The following is a 20946-nucleotide window of genomic DNA, read 5'->3' as shown; positions in this document are numbered from 1 at the left end:
AGAAAATCCCAGAGGAACTCAGAAAGGCAGGAGAGCCCTCCTTTATATAAGGTAGGTAATGTAAGTAGCCTTATCTATGTCGAGGCAGAGTATCTGCCTCACGGACTGGCCAACAGCACGTGGACAAAACGTCACAAGCCAGAAGGTTGACTAGCCTCATCAATTTTACAGCAAAGACATGAAGACTGGAACCTCATATGCGTTTGGAAAAGGGCGTGGTGAGGTCATATGGAGAGGCACAGGCCATTAATGGATTTCCTTGACCGCCAAAGACCCATGAAAAAAGGTACCAAAGAAGCCCAATACTTAGTTGATGGGAGACGAGTACACGAATGTTTACAACATATACAAACTTCCATGAAAACATTCGATGATCTCCGTCCGGTTACAATTTGTCTCTACAAGTCTTTCCTTGAGCTGACATAGTTGGCTGCCTGTTCACCCGCAATACGGCCATAGACCACACACTCGAGTAGCGAGGACCCGCCCAGTCTATTATCACCATGTAAGCCACCCGTGATTTCTCCTGCAGCCCAAAGACCTTTAATGGGCTTTCCAGCTGCTGTATATGATAGAACTTGGGCCTTGTCGTTGATGGCCGCCCCTCCCATGGTGAAGTGGGTGATAGGAGTAACCTGCCCAACACAAACCTCCTTGTCGCCGTCCGCATCCTCACCCTTCAAGCTCCAGTGGCCAAAAGCTTTGCGGCCGAAGGGGTCTGGCTTTTCGCCAGCCGCAACAGCGCTATAGTCCCTCAGTGTCTGGCGTGTGGTCTCATCTAGATCACTGATCTTCTTCTTGGCCATGAGGCCCTTGAACATGTAGAACCCTAGATGACCTGACGTAGCTTCGCATGTCCCAGAATCTAAAAGTAAAGTAACTTCCCACTGCTTCGGCACAGTTGTCCCATCAGATGGAGGCTGGGACATGATGGCAGAGCTGACATGTTCTCGCGTTTCCATCTCGTTGACGAAGCGTTTTCCATGACGCAGCAGAATACCTCCTTCACCGCGCAGCATCTCGGCAGCCAAAATCTTTACAGGGGCATTCGGGGTAACCGGATCGACGAACCCAGTCGGATGTACCTGAACACTGTCCATGTCCACAAGGACGGCCTTGGCGTCGGCCTCCAGTATATCCAGTGCCGTGGCTGCACGAGCATCGTTTGTGGACGGCAGAGGGCCGAGGTCGGGTCTGTGTTTGATGAGGAGGCCTGTAGCGTCACCAGCGAAGCCACCGGCGGCGAATATCACAGGACCCAAGGCTGAGGCCGTAGTTCGGTCCGAGTCCTGGGCTTGGGCGCCGCTGGTGTATTCCACGCCCACCACTGCAAGCTGCTCGTTCTCATCCGGCGTTGTCAAGAGCTTTGTGACGTCGCAGTCTGTCCGAAGCTCAAAGCGACCATCCTTGCCCACCTCGTCCTTTAACTTTGCCAAAAGTGCGCTGACGATAGCAAAGCCGGGTGGAATCTTTCCTGCGCCGCGATGTGTTCGCGGGACGCTGTGCCCACCGAGCTGAGCGACCACGGAGAGATCGATGCCGACCTCGTCGTGAAGAAAATGAACAGCGGCTGCGGACCTTTCCGTCAGGGTGCTGATCAAGCTTTCTCTCCCATGTCGATTCAAAAGCCCGGCAGAGTTCAAACGTGCACCGGCCGACTTGAGTGTGTCATCACGAAACAGGGCGGCCGAGTCTGAAGATTGCGTCTGGAATCGCGTTGGAGCTCCGTTGATGCCACTTGATGCCTTGATGCTGTTGCCGCCCGGTTTCGTCGCCCGCTCAAGAAGCAGAACCGAAGTGGAAGGACTGGCTGTCAGTGCAGCATGGGCAGCCGAGAGGCCTGCCAAGCCGGCACCGACGACGATTATCTGCTGGGCAGGTTGTGTTTTGACTGCAGTCATCATTTCTTGGTGTGTCTCACGGTACGCGTAGTGCACTGCTGCCAGGGGAATGAAGATGGCTAAGAAGGTGGCAAGTGCTTTGGCAGCGAGGCACCGGGTTGGCATTACTTTGCTTTTATTTTAGGATTTTCGTATTGAAGTGAGTGACTTTAGGAAATGCTAGCAAGGAGGTAATACTCAACGGAAGACAAGATCAAGTATTTTATGTGACATTCTCGGGCGATATCTTTCTCCGACGGGTTGGGCCAGAAATGCAGCAGTCAGACCACCTTGGCTCAACCTCACCTGACCAATCCGTCATGGCCGACGATACGACGAATAAATACACTGAATTCATCGTCTGATTATTCAAAGCTTCCATCGTGCCAGAACAAGGCAGTACTAAGAGGTCATGGAATCAATTTGTTATGTTGGAGTAAATTAAAATCGATTCAAGACGGACATACTCCTGGTAGAGATTAGACTCTAGTATGATGTGTTTGGAGAACATAAGCTTGGATTCAACTAGAGTGAGTGGTTTGCGCACTGGTTCTAGCGCCTTCCAGCCCTACGAGCGGGAAACTTCTAGCGCTGGATTTGGACGAGGGTTGCCCAGTCCAGTCATCTGTCAACGACTCGCCCCACCTCCCCCATGACTGAGGGGCCCAACCCCTGAATGGATGCGCAGACGAGGATTTCCTTTGTTTATTTGAACGGCCTGAAAATCCGGAATCTGGCAATAACTGAAAAAAAAAGACTTTACATTGTCCGTTCCTCCCTCTTGTTTAGGACTGGTTCTCACTGCTGTGTATCATAGGAGCTATATGTGTATGGTATCACTTGGCAAGTAGGTCGTTCCATCGACTCTTTCACAATGATTCCAGATATCTTCAGCAAGGGAAAAAAAAAAAAAAAAAAAGAGGAAACCATATTTGATGATAAAATGTAGACTACAATTGACTTCAACAGATGTCTCGCTCCATATCAAATCATAAAGTAAGACAATTCAAACCAAAAGCCCACATAGAAATTCAGTGCCATCACCACATCTATCCCTTACACCATCTCCCTCTCGGTCTTCTGCCGGTTCCTGATTCCCCTGGCCTTTTCAGACCATGGAAAATGGAAGACCGGAATAGTGCAGAAGAAGTTGCTAAAAAACAAGGATAAACACCACCGTAGTCAGTACATCCAGCCACACATTTTCGTTGAAATCAATGGGGAGAAAGATGGCAAAAAGACAAAATACGAACATTTCGTCCACCAAGCCAGCAAACGCATTATACCAGGCCAAAAACGCCGTGGCCAGTCCAAAAGCACCTCCCGCACGGGTCATCGCCGTCGCCGTTTCGTAGCTGCCATCGCTCCTCTCAAACTCTGCGACTGCGAGCATCAAAAACGTCATGTCGAGGGCGAAGAACATGGAAAAGAGCGCCAGGTTGGACCGGAGGGTGAGCAGGGTCAGGACGACGGAGAAGACGAACCAACCGGCCAAGAAGATGCCGAGGGCCGAGTTCTCGATGGCGGCGTCGTCGTAGGCGCCTCCCGGGCCGAGCACGCCGAAACTGGGCGTCAGGAGGATGCCGTAGGCGAGCCAGAAGCCGCCGTAGGACGACAGCGCAGTGGCGCCGAGCGTGTTGCCGACGGCCATCTCCCACATGCCCGCCAGGAGCTGCACGAGCCCGCCGTAGCCGAGGGCGAGGGGCACGGCGATGTGGGGTACGTAGACGCCGCGCGCGTTGACGTTGATGCACGAGAGCACAAAGGTGGTTAGTGCAAAGGCGCAGAGGCCCAGTGGGCTAGGGTTGGCGAGCTTGTGGCCTTCTTGGTGCGGTCCCTGGGTGTTGGTGGTTGTGTTCATAGTGGTGGTGGCGTTCCCTGGCGCGGTGATGGGGTTTTCTTGTTTGAGCGTGGTAGTCGTGTTCATCACGCCGTCGCTTCTCGCTGATGATGTTGGCCTTGTGCTGTTTTGGCCGCCGGCCGTGGCGCCGCTTGACGATGCGCAACCTGACGAAGCGGGGGTGTTGTCAAGGGTGGAGGTGATCTCAATAGCGTCCATCTTTGCGTGTCTGGCGGCTTCACTGAGAAGGGCTTCGTCGTGCGCGGTGATGTAAAAGGGTCTGGCGAGGTCGAGAGTGTCTGCACTGGAGGCTCCGTGACCGCCTGCAGTGGTCATACTTATTTTCTGGATACTGTCTGGAGGTTCGTAGTGAAAGTGGAACAACCGAAGAAGTCTGTAAAAAGATAGATATAAACAATGGCTTGTTGGCTCGGGCTGCCTAGTCAAGCATGCAAAAGTAGGCATCTCGGGCACAAGCCGGGGGACATGTAAATGCCATAAAAGGAAAACAATCTCCCTCTTTATAGGATAGATTTTGTGGACTTTTAGCAAAATCACTAGAAAACTCAGTTGTGCATAATCTCTCACATGCTTGAGGTGACATTTTCTTCATGTATGGTTTGATCTGAAAAAAGCTTGATGCTGACCTGTGCAGTTGCAGCTGATGGCATATCATGTTTGCACTTCAAGTACCTTGCATGTAGGCTGTCAGGCTACTTGGTATACGGATTTCATCATGTCGCTGCACGTATTCTCGTAACCTTGAAATTCTGATCTGTGTTCTCGCAAGGGCTTCTCTGGGCCTAGCATTCATTCATGGATCTCAGAGACAGATTTGCACAGAAATTTGCTCCATCATTGGCGACAAACTAGCATGATATTATCAGAATTTGATTTACAATCAGAGGAATACTCCAAATATCATCCGGCTTACAGTGTTTTCGCAGATGGCGCATGCAGGTTCATCCCATATTTCAGGGAAAATGCCATCCAATCACCAACCGATAAGGAAGAAAAAAAAACTACCCCTGAAAATCCTTCAACCAGGTACAGCTAGACTTGTGCATGAATGAGGTGCTCGGTATTTTCCCAGTGCTTATTTGTATGATTATAAGCGTCGGAATGGGCCTTTTGTCAAGCGCGTCATCTGTAAGGGCACGTGTCTGCATGCAATTCGGAAGCCTTGATGCAGCTGCACACCTTGCATATTCGGTCCGAGGCTGAATTCGTGCTGGTCTTGGCTTCTTTTGAACTGCCTGCGGCCTTTTGGCTAGTGTCTCCTTTGGTGCTGTTTTTTCCTGTGCTAGATTTGCTGCTGTCCTTGCGGCCGCTCTCCTTTTCTTTGGTCATCCTTGCGAATGATTATTCTTTTGATGTAAAAGTCCGGGATAGTAATAGAAAGGTGGTTGGTTGATGCGGTACTGTAGAGCCCTAACGAAGGGTTTAAGAACCCTCTCGAGTCTAAATTGCGATGTACCTTGAAGGTCGAGCGGCTCGGCCAAACTTAAACTTTAATGTAACGGAATAATAGCAAAAAAAAAAAAAAGATAATATGATATCAACCTGCGAATAACAAAGCCAAGGTGTCGAAGTGTTTGTAGTTTGAAGATCAGAAGAAAGTGTAGTTGACTGGTCTCATTTGTATTTCTCCTTTTTCTCCCTCTTTGCATAGACGGATCAGCTTGGTTGAATGGTCCACTGATTGCGATTCGCGGCACGGATCATTGAGGCCCAATTGGGCTTCAACGACTCCCTTTTTTGGACGTTCGAGAATCAAGGAGGGGGCAACACCTCAGCAAACATACCATAGCAGATTATGACCTCAATCAGAGGAGGTTTTGAGTAAAGTTGTCCGACAACAGATTCAGGTGCAGTAATATGCTTCAGGTTGTACAGGCCAAGTGGCTGTGGCGTGTAGGGTGCTCTTTCTTCTTTCGTTTCGTACTTTCCTCCTCTTAACATTGTGTCCAACCACACGTTTCGAATCTTGCTGGATCCTGCCCATATTGGAACCCTCTCATTGTTTGCAAACCTGGAGGAGAGCGTCATCTCTGCTTTCAGCCGTCACTTGGATTGGTTGTCTAATACTTTCGCGTTTGTCGGTGTGTTTTCTTGTCACATGCGACTATCCCATAAATGGTTCCATGCTAATCAGCCTGCTTGTATGATAACTCAGCGGAGGCAAAGAGCCAGTATCAGACGGCAGTTTATCCCGCCCGCAATACTTCCAAGACCATCCCGCTGTTACGGCGTTCCACACCGGCGAAATTCGCAGCCTAAATGAAGAGAATCTCGGTCAAAAATATTCTAGAATCATCCGCAAGACTCATTGGCGCCTCGTTGTGGACCATCACTCGGGCGTCTTTGCACTCGGCAACGTCCCACGGCAGCTTCTTGCGCTCCCGTGATTCGGTCGTGACGTTCCACAACTTGTCAAACACGGCCTGGCTTGGCGCTCCCCTGAGGTCCAGGCCGCCTTTTTCAGACCTTACGACCGCGCAGAGGGGCCTCGGAGCGATGGTCTGCTGGCCCGTGGGGAGCAGGCGTTCGACGGCGAGGAACACCGCCACTCGTCGACTGGGCTTGGATGCACACGCAAACACTAGGATACCACCGGCCACGCTGCTCTTCCACGGCTTTAGCACGGCGGTATTTCCCAATGCTACTGTCTCGATGCCTGAATCGACTTGGTTGACTTCGCTACCGTCGCCAAAAAAAATCCCATAGTCGTTGAACACTCCCCCTTGACTGACAAATCCACTCACCATCTGCCAGCCTCTGTACCCCCTAGGGAAGAACGACCAAAAGCCCCGAGGCAGTTTAGTGCAGCCAAGAGAGCGATAGTAAAATGGGACCTGCTGGTAGTCACGACAAACCTGGATAGTCTTGACCTCGGGCTCAGTAAACCGGTTTTCCTGTACATTTTTGCCGCCATCGGGTGTATTGGTACGACGGCGAGTAATTGTGATGGCACGCCCGGGGAACCAGGTCCTTGTGTACCGGTAGGTCTTTTCGCTGTGCCTGACTAGCGGTATGCACTTGAGTTGTTGCCATCCACGTTGCCAGCCGAGTTTCATATTCTCGTCGGCGTGCAGAACGGCAAACACAAGATTGTCATCTCCTTGATCCAACAAAGGTAATGTGATTGAGAGTCCGGCATTGTTGATGGCAAAGGGCGCAACCTCTGTTGTGGGCGAGAATACAGGTATCCTCCTAGATGCGTAGAAACAGATCGGATCCGGAGCGAGGAGCATAGGCCGCAAGGGGTTGCGCCACAGTTTCTCCCGCCGCAGATGCTCAAGACGCAAATGGGGAAATCTGCGAGATAAAGTGGAGTTTTCTGGTTCCTTTTGTGCGGCTAGAACCATGGAGGATGCGAGTGAGGGTATTTCTGCACGAGGCGTTGCTGGTGTCCTGCCAGAGCTGGGGCTCAACGTGGCACTGCTCTTCATTGCTCGATCTGTAAGCTCGACAACCCACTTCCAAGCAAACAAGCTATGGTCGTCCGACTTTTTTATAATCTCTTCTTGTAGCCGCACAAAGGCGTTTGATCCCTCGCCGTAGAGCAGGGGCATATTGACGTCGAAGATCCCCAGCATGCAATACGCAATGTCTTCCTCGCGCGAGGTGACCCGGTTGGCGAACCACGACATTCTCTGTGCCAGCCCAGCACCCGAGATGCCCTCCTCTCGCAGCAGGTACTTTTCAGGGACCCCCGTGATCTCCTGCAGCAGCGGCGCCAGCGTCGTCTTGGTCCCTAAGCAGGTCCAGTCGTTGGCGTAAAACTTCATCTCGTACAGCGGTCCCACGAGCTCCTGGACCGTCCAGCCGCGGGTAAACCATCGACTGCATCGAAATGTCGAGTCGGCATCCCAGATGTGGGCACTCTCGCTCGGCACATCTGCGGCTGGAGGAGGGACGTCCTCCAGGTAGGCGTAGCATACTCTTGAGCGTTTGTACCACGAGTACATGGAGTTGATCGCTTCGGACAACTCGGCGCTGCTGGACTTGTCGATGCAGTTGGTGTCGCACCACAGGTACATCAGGCCATCTAGGCGCGCCTGACGGCAAGCGTGGAGTATTTTCCAGAACCCAGAACCCTGAGGATGTTCCTGATCCAAAGTCTTGAAGCTTTGTTTGGTATGAATTGCAAAATCACCGTTGCGGTCGAGACTTTTAGCACGCTGCCAGCCGAGCCATTCCTGAAATGTGACCTCACTCCGGCTCCATGTGTGCGACAATATGGCGAACGGTGGCGCTGCACCTACAAACTCCTTCAGCTCTAGGCTTTCCGCATTGATCAAGCGCATGTCTATTGATTCATCAATCGAGTTGTGAAGTTCACATTTGTCTAGTCTGGAACCACCAGACTGGAAGACTAGGCTTGGGCTTTCTTCAAGAAGTTGAGTACAAGGAAGAGAGGACTTGCTATTGCTTGATGCCTACGAAATGCATAAATGGCTAGGGCCCCTGTCGTTACAAGGGCTGAGCCGCTAGCGCCAAGGCCACTATAAGTAGATCCTCAAGTCAAAGCATTGAGTACTGTAGTAAGCCGTGAGTCGATTAAATTTCTCACCGGGTGAGACTTCTGGTAGTTATTACTGCTAGTAAATACTAGGCGCCCAACCATGGAAATTTAATTGGCATTACAGCATTCGTGGGGTGAGACTGCTGCTCTATGTCGAGATGATTGAACGCCGACAACCATTCATTCCTCGCTATGGAACAATTGAAAGAATATGCTGTTAATAATCAACTGAGCTGATATTTGTGTCATTTATAAACCAAGCGGCCTTTTAAAGTCCATTTAGCAGTGCCTAAATACCTCTCATTTCATCCAGCCCCCGAACTGACCTCACTGCGGCATTCTTCTGCCCATTTTGGCCAGACGGCACAGGAAATGGACCATTGGATGCGACAGGAAACACGGGCGCTCCCGTCTTTTCATCCCAGGTAAACTTTTGGATACGTGCCGTGCGGTACAAGTCGGCCTTGGGCTTGGGCGTCGTCTGGGCGTGATAGACGACATAGTTCTCGCTGCCGTCGGGCGACGTCACAAAGCTGGCGTGGCCGGTTCCGTAGATGTTCTCGGCGCTGTTTAGATGAAAAACGCAACCGTCCGTGTGCTTCTTCCAGGATGTGTGCATCATCGGGTCGTTTCCCACAAGCTCGAGCATTCCCAGGCAGTAAAAGGGCGTGTTGACGCGTGCGGCGGAGTACATGAGGAACTGCTGGCCGGTCTTGGGATTGGTGAGCTGCTGAGGCCCCTCGTTGGTGGCGAGGCGGATGTTGGTGCTCCCGTAGGGGGTCTTCTCCCAGGGCTGATCGGGTACGGAGATGATGCGTCTGTCTGCCAGGCTCGAGTCAACGGTCCAAGGATTCGACATGTGGGTGATGCAGAGATTGGCAGGCCAAGCCGAGTATGCATTTTCCCAACAAGAGTATATGTGATAGGTTTGGTTGCTGTGGTGCCAGTACGTCCCGTCAATTGCAAATTGGTCGTATGTATTGACTTCAGGTTTCAGGGTGAAGTTGGAAGTCCATGGATCCGATCCGCTGCTCTCCAGAACAAACATGCGGTGGTTTACAGCTGGACAATTATAGGGACACAAGGCATCCTGCATAGGTGGTGGATTATCCCCGTCTGGAGTTGCCGTAAACATGACATACCATCTGTTCGAGATGTTATGAATTTCAGGCGCCCAGATATCGGTAGACCACGGCTCGCCGCTTTTGGGGTCCGGGTTGAAGATGACACGGCTCTCTGCGTTGTCCCAGTTGTCGGTGAGAGCCCTAGAACGCTTGAGGGTGATGTTGTCGTTGGTGGTGTAGGTGAAGAGATACCAGTTTTCACCATTTTCAGTATAGCTTGTCATCCACGGGTCTCCAATGTTCGCGGTCATGACTGGATTCCTATAGGTCGCATTGGTCGTCTTGTCCGTACCGACCTTGGCCGGATCCCAAGTCTCAGGAGTGGCTTTATTGGGATCAAAGGTCTGGCTTTGGACGAAGCCAAAAAGGCCTAGCAGACCGTAGGAAATTAAGAGAGACAGTGACCTTGACATATTGGTAAAGGATGCCGTGATAATGGACAGCAGAGGCGCTGGAGACAGGAGGACCATCCAACATGAAAGTCGACTCGCGGATGAAGCACTTTCTTATACTCCCTCACACCGCAGGGCGGATGACTAGGTGGTCGTTCATCCTACCTCGGGCCGGGCCTTTGGGGTTCATCATGAAGCGGTGGAGGACATGGCTGCACGCAGGTTACTCCGCACCAAGGAAATAGAGGTACAAGGATGCCAGTACGTGAACAGGTGAGGGACATCGGCTTCCGCATCACGATCATCATCCTGTTTGTACATTGATGACTCGATTAATGATAGGAGCGGTTACTACCAGCCCCGCATCAGGAGAGACTTCCAGGAAGTAAAGAGGAGTCGAGTCTTAAGACCCCGCGCAACCAGTATGAGCACGATGTAGGATGGGCGGCATTGTGCCGAGTAGACCGATGGCCTGGCAGAGTAACAAAGATGAGATGGTCACCGGGAACTCATAGACCAAGGGACAAATAGCAAGACGAGTTATTGAAAAAGTCCATAGGGGTAATTAAGTTTTGACTCGGATCCTACCAGATACCTTACCTACGAAGTAGTAAGCTTGGTAGGTTCACCTTGGTTCCTTACTCGTTGGAGATTGACCTTGTTGAATCGAGAGTTCGTTTCCGACGTCAAAACCAATTCTCCACTCATTTAGACGGAGCCTGGGTCCGATAGGATCACGTGAGCCAACTACCAAGTGGAGTGGACCGTTGGGTGGAATACTGTATTTTGCCTGACAATCAAGGCATAAAACAGCTTTAGGGTTCGAAAATTTGAGCGGGGCCTAGCCCACAAGCAAAAGTGACCGGGGCAAATTCGGTGCGCACCCCACCCAAAAGTGCAGCAAGGAAATTATACGTGCTTGCCCGATTTCGACCTCTGCCACTTGAAATCGCCCATTCGACGCCGACCCGAGTAGACGACCGACCAGGAAACCTCCAAAACACCAAAGGCACCGGGCCCCCGAAGGAGAATAAAAAACACATCAGACACAATGGCCGACGCAGCACCCCGTGGCGGCGGTTTCGCATCGCGTGGAGGAGACCGTGGCGGCGACCGCGGCCGTGGTGACCGTGGCCGTGGACGTGGACGTGGCCGTGGCCGTCGTGGCGGCAAGTCCGACGAGAAGGAGTGGCAGCCCGTGACCAAGCTCGGCCGTCTCGTGAAGGCCGGCAAGATCAAGAGCATGGAGGAGATCTACCTGCACTCGCTCCCCATCAAGGAGTACCAGATCGTCGACTTTTTCCTGCCCAAGCTCAAGGATGAGGTCATGAAGGTGCGTTCGATACGGCGGTACAGCTGGATTTTTTTCAGCATAGTCTCTGGGAGAGCGCCAGAGAAGTTTCTATGCGACAACAGACTGATCGAAATCTTTTCCCCCTACTACAGATCAAGCCCGTCCAGAAGCAGACCCGTGCCGGTCAGCGTACCCGTTTCAAGGCCATTGTCATCATTGGTGACTCTGAGGGCCACGTTGGTCTGGGTATCAAGACCTCTAAGGAGGTTGCCACCGCTATCCGCGCCGCCATCATTATTGCCAAGCTTAGCGTCATCCCCGTCCGTCGTGGTTACTGGGGTACCAACCTTGGTACTCCTCACTCGCTCCCCGTTAAGGAGAGCGGCAAGTGCGGTTCCGTCACTGTCCGCGTAAGTTGCAACAAATACACACCGTTGAGAAAGAATTTTATTAGGACGTTGCGAAGAGCCCAATCTGACATGACAATACTCAACAGCTTATCCCTGCTCCCCGTGGTACCGCCCTGGTTGCCTCGCCCGCTGTCAAGCGTCTCCTCCAGCTTGCTGGTATCGAGGATGCCTACACATCGTCGTCCGGCTCGACCAAGACCCTCGAGAACACCCTGAAGGCCACTTTCTCGGCCGTTTCCAACACATACGGTTTCCTTACCCCCAACCTGTGGAAGGAGACCAAGCTCATCAGGAGCCCGCTGGAGGAGTTTGCCGACACCCTCAGGGACGGCAAGCGTTACTAGATGTTTGGGACGATGGTTTAAATTTTCTGACGGTCGTCGGGGCGTCTTTGATCTGGCTTTCTTCATTTGCATGGGTTTACGGACGGGGCATCAACTTTCGGGGTCATTCAAAAAGCAATTTGTTATGACCTGATTTGAACGAAATGAGACTTCAACCAACGATGGATTGCCATGCGGCTCGCGAGTGAAAATGACTTGTGTTGAAGTGATTATGCAAAAAAGGGGTTATTGTCCCAGGCACTGCGCTGGCAAGTGCCATGACGCGCGAATAAGACATAGATGATTTGGGTCATTCTGAGGTATCCACAGACCAGTCTTTGATAATATCAAAGGACTAGAGGAAGACGGGCACATCTTTCTGTTTGGAAACGGTTATGGAAAACATCTCATCTCGTAGCAGTTGGGCGCTGCTCTTGTTCATATGGTTATTCGGCGGAGTGGCATACAAAGTGTTTGCTCCGTCAATAACTACCTACCTATCTACTTAGCTCAGGTATTAAAAATACCTAATGCTCTTTGATTAATGAAGCCGACTAAGTACACTCGCACCTCCCCTCAATGGTCTGGAACTATCTATCCACCACTCATTTCTACATAAGTTGTAGCCCTATAGCAAACGGGACTGTAGTGCTTCTCCTTTGCACTCAAAGCTCTCAGCATTATTTTGCATTACCTAGGTACCTAGGTACCTAGGTATAACATAAGCGTCTGACCGAAGTCTGTATTGGTCTGTGACAATCCTCTACAACGGAAGCCACCAACTTCTGCTTTTACTGTCTTGCTCGTGTGCCGATCCCCTGGCTACCTACCTACCTACCTAGGACCTAGGTACGTACCTTGTCAATCAGAATACGGTCACCTCTGCCCCTGAACGAGCGAGGCCACTTGCCTGTCTAAAGGTTCTTTCTTAAACGGGTTCAAAGAGCAACCCTTTCAAGTGCGGTGACTGCCAGGCAGGTAGCTACCTAACTTAGGCCGAGCACCAAGACTTCCTTTAAGGAACAATGGCTGTTGTTAAATCTTCGCAAGTGCAACCCATAGACGAGTAAGAGCAAAGTCTGCTAGTACTTGTCCTCCCCAGCCTTAACTTCAGTGGTCTTGTCTTTCTTCATTCTCCCACTTCCATCACCAAATCCACTCATCATCAACCTCATTTTGCCGGCATTTTGCTGGCATTTCTTTCCCTTCTAGACTCTTTTTTGGCTTTGATCTTTTTTGGACCTCTCTTCAGATCAGACACCCACAGATTAAAGTTGATTTTCTTTGGCTCCTATAACAGAAATCTTTCCCACTTCCGCAAGCTGCTGTCAAAAGCCGAACAGGCCCACCTAGGATAGCCCACGATGCGTGTCCTAGGCACAATCACAGCTATGACCATGGTACGGTGGATTTCCCTGGTTGGGATATGCGTGTTAGCACTTCTCTCTGCTGTAGCTCTACAGACCCTCAGCCTCGGCAGCAATACCATTGAGCAGGATCCCAACTCCCACAGTCTCTCACAGACGCCCTTCCTTGAGCTACTATCAGAGCCTGAGCTCAAGCTGAACGCCAAGAGAGATGACAATCAACTTCCTGGACTGCTCGGCGGTGTTCTAAACCCTCTACTCGGTGGTACCGCCCCGTCGATCCCGGCAGTTCCTGCAGTACCCGTTCCCGCAGTGCCTGTTCCACCATCTGCTCTACCTCCAGCGTTGCCGGTACCTGTGAACACCGAACTCACCGTCCCACAAACCCCAGCTACACCGCTTCCTATCCAGCAAGCTCCGTTGCCACCGGCACCTGCTTTGCCAGCACAACAAGGGGGTGGCGGCATCCTAGGTGGTATCCTCGGAGGGCTACTCGGTGGCGGGAACGCTCCAGCTCCTCTACCAGAAGCCCCGCTGGCTGGTCCGGCCCTTGCCCCTGCACCTGCACCCGCACTCCCGGCGCCCGCGGCCCCAGCCGTGCCTGGAGCTGATACCCTCAATATCTTGGGTGGCCTCGGTGGGCTTGTGTCTGATGTAATCGGCAAAACAGGTGTGCTACAGGGTGTTGTCAATGGTGCAGGACCGGCAGCCCCCGGACTTGGGCCTATCGCTCTCCCGGATGCAGGCGACATCATGAAAGCAGCTGAAAGTGCTGTAGCCGACAACGTGCCTATCGGCGATGTCGTTGCCGCAGTTGCCGGGAAAGTCATGGATACCGTCAATGAAGTCGCCAACACACTGGTACCGGTACTCAACGAGACCACAAGCGCAATTGTTCCCCTGGCCGATGGTGTCAGCGCAGTTTTGCAACATCCACCGATTGGTGATGTCCTTGGAAAAGTCGTTGATACTCTTGCAGACTTCACGGCCCAGGTAGTCAACGTCACAACCCCAGTATTGGACGCTGTCGACAACTTGGTCCCCCTACCAATTGACCTGTCAAATATCGTACAAGGGGCCGCTGGCGCTGTCAACGAAGTTGCCAAGGGTGTCAATGAGCTGTTATGTGATGTTCAGGGTGTCGACGCTGTCTCTGTGATTCTGAGGAAACCCTGCACCGAGTTGGCTGCTAGCTTTGCGACTGTCCTGCCGGATCAGAGCTCGCTGTCTATCGTGGTCACAACACAGACAGGAACCGGGAACATTTTAGCAACTGTCACAAACTCCGCAGGTTCTACCATTCTTCCCATTATGCCAAGCGTCAACTCGGTACAGGTATCAGCTCCGCTTTCCCCGGCTCAACCTCTAGCGACCGTTGCTGCATTACCTGCACTACCTGCACCGCCTGCCTCGCAGCCTTTGCCAATCTCATTATCAGCTTCGAGTCGGCCGCCAAGTGTCACCACCATCGGGCCTCAGCCATCCTCTCAGTCGCCCACGGCACTACTTTTTAGTGCCCTGCAGAGTGCTCTTAATAGTGCAAAACAGTCCTTGTCAGCCTCTCTTGCCAGCTCGCCTCTGCCAACCGTTCCGGCAGCTCAGCCAAGCCCAATCTCGGCTTCTTTGCTGCCTTTTGTTCAGCCAGCACCCTCTGTTCAACCAGCACCCTCTGTTCAACCAGCACCCTCTGTTCAACCAGCACCCTCTGTTCAACCAGCACCCTCTGTTCAACCGGCACCCTCTGTTCAACCAGCACCCTCTGTTCAACCAGCACCCTCTGTTCAACCAGCACCCTCTGTTCAACCAGCGGTATCAACGTGGATACTACCCTCATCAAGCTCACTGCCCTCCATCTTGGTGCCCGTTGCAGTGCCATCGTCTTCTCCCCGACCCAACCCGTCGGACCTTTTGCCTGGACCTTGCCCTGGCAGAGGCTATACTTGCGACAGATGCTCCAGCGGCTGGTTCTGCCCCAACGGCGTACAACCGCGAAGAGATACGCCATGTGGGTATGGCTGGGCATGCGAGGACTGTATCACAGGGTTCTTCTGCGTCCCGGATCCTGCTACCCTATCCAGTGTACTTCAAGCTGCTGTCTGTCCGGCTCCGGCTCCAGCTCCAGCTCCAACTCTTCTTCTGCCTCTAACACCATTGCTTCCACGGCCTGTTGTGGCTCTACCCCAGGGAAGGTATGCGGGCTGCTATTCGGATAGCACTGAGCGTGCCCTGGGAGATTTGAAATTTCTAGGGGAGGTGGACGGAACCCCGATGGACAATGGTCAATGCCTCGACATGTGTCAAAAGTCCGGATACAAGCTCGCAGGCACGGAGGATGGAACCGAATGTTACTGTGGTAACTATGTTTACAATTCTTACCTCATTGACGATTCAAGGTGCAGCTCCCCGTGCTCGGGTGACAGTACCGCCAGCTGTGGAGGCCCCTGGGCCCTCGCCATCTACAGCTCTGATGGCAGAGTTGAGGTGAAACAGCCTGCGTTCACATTGACCGAACCGGCCCCTGGAACACCTGAGACAACTCTTCATATTGGTGGCGTTCGCCAGACAGTGGTTCCTGTGACCATGCCCGTCTTCATGTGGCCCCCTCCTGCTGACAACGTGCTGTCTCCCATGATGAGCAGCAGTTGTACTACCGCTACCCCGACAACATCATGCACAAAATCCGTAGTGCCATCCATTGATGCGGCAGGCTTGCTGTCTTCTGTGGGTGCGATTGTATCGGACGCCATGCTCAGGGCCAGCTCGGTGGAGTCTGACGTGCTATCTCGCGCATCAACAGCCATGGATGGTGCCAAACATATGGTCAGCAGCGGCATCTCAAGCGTGGTTGGTGAGATGAGTTCTTTTATCTCCGTCGTGGCACACCAGACACCGAACCCTCTAATTGACGTTATGCCTGGCCCTGCCATGCCTTCTTGCGTCGGATCGGGTCTTGGATGTGTTCCTGTGGCGCCAGGGCCTATGCCAACTGGAGAGCCGGCCCCTTGGACGGGGAATCCCTCTATGGGAAGCACACCGGGCTCAGGTATATCGGGCTCTGGAGATACGCCATCAGATGGAACTACTCCGGGGGTTCCCGTAATAGTCACATACGGACAAAGCAAATTGTCCAACTCGGACAATGTGGACGAGGAAGATGTCCCAAACAGTCGACAGAGGAGGCGTATTCGTGGACGCATCGGGGCCTAACTTTGATGAGGAATCTAGCAAAGAGTCTTATTGACATTTCCAGAACTTACGTTTCACTTTGAGTATTACTGACCCAAACACTACTGTGGAACTCTTGTGTTGAGTTTCCTTTGTCACAGCCATCACAATACTGTCACTACATTCAAGCACGCTAAGGGCTTCTTTGTTTGTCATCAACTCTCGATGTTGCTCGAGGGTGCCGTCAGTCTATCCGCTCATTCGTCTCAAATAACTACAGCATTTCTGGCTCCTGAAGAAGCATGAGATATATACGGCACCAAAAAGACTTCATCCAACGGGGAAATGAGTGGTTTAAGATCTTATTAGGAGGAAAATACTTTGACCTTTTTTTGGAACCCCCTTATATCTCTGCCCATCACTATAGTTTGTTGAGCCTCAAATGCGATATGGTAGTTTTCTTTGCTATGAACAATAATTGACCGGTTCAGGCTAATGCGTTGCTCGGGTCTTGTGAAATTTAGTGAAGTCGTGAAATGTCTAGCTTATGCAGCCTTTTGCGTGCCGATCTCTGGCGCAGACTAAAGAATAGAATGGCGGCTTTGAGAGTAGTTTATGCAGTCATACTGACTTGAACTGGATCAACAATCCAGCCAGACAACTTATGGCCAGACCGTACCGAGCATTCCATTACATGGGCATGAATATTTGTGTTGGCTAGGTTACAAAGATGACAAGAGGAAAAGGCAGTCTGGATATCAGAGTTATATCTTGATTTGCTGGGGCGAATTCGCTACCTTTGGTATCTGATGAGCCAAGGCTACAGTTCTATAATCCTCCCTCTGACAATAGTCAAGCCGATCAAGTATTGGCTTTGGAGTCAGATGCCGGAGTCGGTCAAGTCTAGAGGGAGTAGGTAGCAGTGGTGAGTTTTTTTTTTTTTTTGGGTTGGATTCATCAGCGAGCCACTCACTGGTTATGGCCGCCAAACGGAAAATGATCAGGGTTGACAAGCTGCTGCCGACAAACAGTTTTCCCAGAAATAGCCCTTCTCATCAGGTCCAGGTCACATTATAAAAACAGCCTAAAACCACTGGGTTCCTTTTTCGGTTTTGCAACAACATATCGGCACTCAGAAAAAGAGCTTGCTATCACCAACCCAATATTATTTTTACCACATGTAAAAAAAGAAAGAAAGAAGAAAAAAATCCCATCAGTGGCCATCAAGAAAATGCCCAAGAAGGCAAACTCAACCGTCATGGATTCGCAGCAATCGAGCAAAGACGGGGACCTCCACCTTGGAGCCAAGAACGAGAACCCAAAGAGCAAGGAAGATATCAAGACGGACATCATGGAGGGCTACGATATGCTGGAGGACGAGTTTGTGCAGGACATGCTGCAGGGACACGACCACACCATCACTGACGACTATGTTGACTCGCCGTCGTCGCCGCCACCAGAGGTGGTGGAGGCAAACAAGTGCAACAACAACAAGAAGAACAATAACAAGAAGAAGAGAAAGGGCTTCTGGAAGCTCAAGCGGAACAAGGACAAGAAGGAGGATGACAAAGAGGATGAGGAGAAAGATGTGATGGGCAAGGTGGACGATGGATATGTGGATATTGCCAAGGATTTCGTCTTTAAACTGCTCGATATCAGTGGCATCTCGGGCAAGTTGACTGGACCTACGGCGCGGTGAGGGAGGAGTGGGTTCTGTCCATGGGTGGGAAGCACTTTTATTGGTATGGCTCTTGTCATTTCCTTTTGTCAAGAGAGGACGCCCAGGATGGAAGAGATGTGGTTCTCTGAGGTGTAAGCAAAGGAGGCATTAACACTGAGGACTGGAGGCTGGCCTCTGATTTTATCCTTTTCCTCTTTGTCTTTCGGGAGGCGTCAATGTATTCGGACTTCACCGATAAATATTCGAGCAGGTTCGGACATAGCCACAGGGTCAGATCCCACCATAAGATATTCATACCGCTTTTTTACGAACCAACATGCTCTGTGCACCCGCCCTGTTCCAGGACTTTGATATCGTCGTGCTACTGAGCCCAGGCAATCTATGATATTTGAAGCCATATGAGTGGATAATGTAGTGTGTAAGCTGAGCAGTTTCCAGGTCTGCCATTGCCTTTTTATAATTCCAAGATATATATCATCTGTTTGAATTTTTTGGCAGTCCACGAACAACATCTTTATACGTACACATCTCCAAAGTCATGTCGTCGCCAAAGTTGGTGCCAAGCAGAGACCGGCCGGATATGATCCATCCATAGTTTGGCGGTGCGAACAAAAACTGGTTGGTTGCCACTACAAGCCAAGTGTGCGTGGGTCCTTTCTATGTGGGGCAGACAGGGAAGGAGCTTCATAGAATGCCCCACTTGCATCTTCGACATCCACAAGCCAGGGATTGGCCGTTTGATTGGCTCACAAGGTCGCGCGGGCGCGTGCAAATGTCGCATCCGTCAATCCCCCATCCCTTTTCTCTGTTTGCGGTGCGGCCAGGTTCTGGTTTGCTTTTTTTCCACCTCGTTTTTTTTTTTTTTTTCAAAATCAAATACAAAAAAAAAAAAAAAAAAAAAAAAAAAAAAAAACGCGTGGCCCCTGGCAACATAACACCCCATTGAGCCTGTTCTAACATTCTAGGCAGACTGGAATCCGAAAATAAGGATCAACCACGGGCGCCAATCGTTTATTTCTATCAACCAACCGCCCAAAACAAAACAACTACGTAACACGTCGATTCGTTAGTCGCGTCGAAAATCAGCATTAACCACTTTTTTTTGGACATTGAAGCGCATCGAACCCGACAATAGAAAATCGCAAACCGCGCGCGCGCAAAAAGCCACCGGCCAAATATCCGCCCAACATGGCTGAGTATTCATCAATGAAGGTTCCCGAGCTCAAGAAAGTGCTCGGCGAACGCGGCCTTCCGCAGTCTGGCAACAAACCAGACCTGATTGCGCGCCTCAAGGAGGACGACGAGAAGAAGCAGCCTGCCGGCGCAACCACGACAGACAGCAAACCCGCCGCCGAGAGTGAGCCTCCCTTCGTCTTCTAAGACACCATCATCCATTGCAATCATTTCTTTTCCCCCCGACTTTTTATCATGCGTGACTCGATCCGCCGTCCTCCATATTCAGGGAGCTGACTCTTGCCTTTTCCCCCTTTAACCAGCCGAGGACGTCATCAACTGGGACGACGAGGACGACACGGCCGCAGCCAAGCCGCAACCCGCTGCTGCACCAGCGGCGGCTGAGCCGACCAAGACTGCCGAGCCCGCCTCAAAACCTTCAGAGCCTGCGCCTGCTGCGGAGAAGCCAGCAGCTGCGCCTGCGTCATCCACAAAGGAGGAAGCTGCACCCGCTGCCGCTGCTACCAGTACTGGTGAAGGAGACGAGGCCAAGGCGTCCGCAGAACCCACAGAGCCCGCCAAGCCGACCCTCAGCCAAAACCTCCCGTCTACATCGGTCGACGCCGAGGCTGCTAAGCGGGCGGCGCGCGCAAAGAGGTTCGGCATTGAGGCGCCGACGGAGGATGAAGAGGCGCGCAGGAAGGCGGAGCGCGCAAAGAAGTTTGGCATCGAGGATGCCACAAAGGCGCTCGACGCCAGCCGGTTGGACTCGGCGCTGCCGGACCGGCCGCTGAAGCGTGGGCGTGACAAGGGCGACCAGCAGCAAGAGGGTGGCGAGGGCAAGGGGAACGGCGCCAAGCGCCAGCAGCAGCAACAGGGTGGGGGCGACGGACGGAGGAACAACAACAGAGACGGCGGCCGACGCGACAAGAGGAGGGGACGTCCCAACGGCGGCGGTGGCGGCGCCAGGAACGGAGGCGGCGGCGGTGGCGGTTCCGGCATCCTCAACGACCCGGAGCAGAAGCGTAAGGCTGAGGCGAGGGCCGCAAGGTTCGCTACATGATTTACCTGGGTCATATCTGGATTGTTGGGCGGCCTACCTTTTGACTCAGCTTCCTGGGCTTTTCTGTCACCCTGGCTCAATGGTCGTCATTTAATATAGGTGATGGCTCATGGAGCATTCCATCACTTTTTTTTTCGGTTCCTTTTTTTTCCCCACGACTGTACAACAATAAGATGATTTTTTTTGTTACCTCTAGCGAATGGTGATGGGAGCTTGTTATAGAAAAGAATGGATAGTCGGCGCAAAAATATGAGTGGTTTTGCTTTGCTAATCTTGATTGCTTAGGTCCGGTTAAATGTTAAAAATAAACAAAAGTCTAGACTAGACTAGTCTAGACACCTATAAGCTGTCCAACCTAAGACGCAATACGGTTCTAGTCCAAGGAGTCTGTCTATTAGGTACTTGGTTGTAGAATGTAACTGTTGCAAGTACCAGTTGCAAATGCTGCATGGGCTATGCCCACTGACCATCAAGCGCATGCCGAATTGCGAACGTAGCACAAAACAGTAAAAAGTTAATGTTGCATCGGTACAGTAAGCTGGGGAAAGCTTCAGCCAAAAAAAAAGGGTGTGGAGGCGAACCTCGGCTTCTCCGCATTTTGCACAGAGCCCCGGCAAAGCATTGGAGAAGGGGGCAGCAGTATAACTCCGTACTGGGGGAAAACAGAAAGTATTTTTCAAACGTTTCTTGCATCTGTAAATCTCGT

The 20946-nt window shown here is 51.8% G+C and overlaps 8 protein-coding genes across 8 annotated transcripts; 4 read left to right on the top strand and 4 right to left on the bottom strand.

Moving 5' to 3' along the window:
• Positions 1-398: 398 nt before the first annotated feature.
• On the bottom strand, positions 399-2006 carry PgNI_06176 (uncharacterized protein; the record flags this gene model as incomplete). Its single annotated transcript, XM_031126203.1, has 1 exon — positions 399-2006. One exon carries the CDS (start codon positions 2004-2006, stop codon positions 399-401), a length of 1608 nt encoding a protein of 535 aa, XP_030982413.1.
• A 910-nt stretch (positions 2007-2916) lies between these two features.
• On the bottom strand, positions 2917-4185 carry PgNI_06175 (uncharacterized protein; the record flags this gene model as incomplete). Its single annotated transcript, XM_031126202.1, has 2 exons — positions 2917-3033; positions 3134-4185. 2 exons carry the CDS (start codon positions 4183-4185, stop codon positions 2937-2939), a joined length of 1149 nt encoding a protein of 382 aa, XP_030982410.1. The 3' UTR covers positions 2917-2936.
• Positions 4186-4863: 678 nt separating this feature from the next.
• PgNI_06174 (uncharacterized protein) lies at positions 4864-5769 on the bottom strand (the record flags this gene model as incomplete). Its single annotated transcript, XM_031126201.1, has 2 exons — positions 4864-5060; positions 5526-5769. 2 exons carry the CDS (start codon positions 5767-5769, stop codon positions 4864-4866), a joined length of 441 nt encoding a protein of 146 aa, XP_030982411.1.
• Positions 5770-5996: 227 nt separating this feature from the next.
• Positions 5997-9785, bottom strand: PgNI_06173 (uncharacterized protein; the record flags this gene model as incomplete). Its single annotated transcript, XM_031126200.1, has 2 exons — positions 5997-8032; positions 8546-9785. The coding sequence occupies 2 exons, from the start codon at positions 9783-9785 to the stop codon at positions 5997-5999; spliced, it is 3276 nt and encodes a 1091-aa protein (XP_030982158.1).
• An 826-nt stretch (positions 9786-10611) lies between these two features.
• PgNI_06172 (uncharacterized protein) lies at positions 10612-12344 on the top strand. The gene is made up of 3 exons (XM_031126199.1): positions 10612-11097; positions 11211-11468; positions 11555-12344. Exons 1-3 carry the CDS (start codon positions 10816-10818, stop codon positions 11810-11812), a joined length of 798 nt encoding a protein of 265 aa, XP_030982409.1. The 5' UTR covers positions 10612-10815; the 3' UTR covers positions 11813-12344.
• Positions 12345-13155: 811 nt separating this feature from the next.
• Positions 13156-16365, top strand: PgNI_06171 (uncharacterized protein; the record flags this gene model as incomplete). Its single annotated transcript, XM_031126198.1, has 1 exon — positions 13156-16365. One exon carries the CDS (start codon positions 13156-13158, stop codon positions 16363-16365), a length of 3210 nt encoding a protein of 1069 aa, XP_030982157.1.
• A 1189-nt stretch (positions 16366-17554) lies between these two features.
• Positions 17555-18022, top strand: PgNI_06170 (uncharacterized protein; the record flags this gene model as incomplete). The annotated part of the gene is made up of 1 exon (XM_031126197.1): positions 17555-18022. One exon carries the CDS (start codon positions 17555-17557, stop codon positions 18020-18022), a length of 468 nt encoding a protein of 155 aa, XP_030982408.1.
• An 867-nt stretch (positions 18023-18889) lies between these two features.
• On the top strand, positions 18890-20608 carry PgNI_06169 (uncharacterized protein). The gene is made up of 2 exons (XM_031126196.1): positions 18890-19361; positions 19501-20608. The coding sequence occupies exons 1-2, from the start codon at positions 19193-19195 to the stop codon at positions 20238-20240; spliced, it is 909 nt and encodes a 302-aa protein (XP_030982286.1). The 5' UTR covers positions 18890-19192; the 3' UTR covers positions 20241-20608.
• The last annotated feature ends 338 nt before the right edge of the window (positions 20609-20946 follow it).

This window comes from Pyricularia grisea, chromosome I, assembly GCF_004355905.1.
Source record: "Pyricularia grisea strain NI907 chromosome I, whole genome shotgun sequence".
Taxonomy (NCBI): Eukaryota; Fungi; Ascomycota; class Sordariomycetes; order Magnaporthales; family Pyriculariaceae; genus Pyricularia; species Pyricularia grisea.
This window is presented reverse-complemented; position numbering and strand designations above follow the sequence as displayed.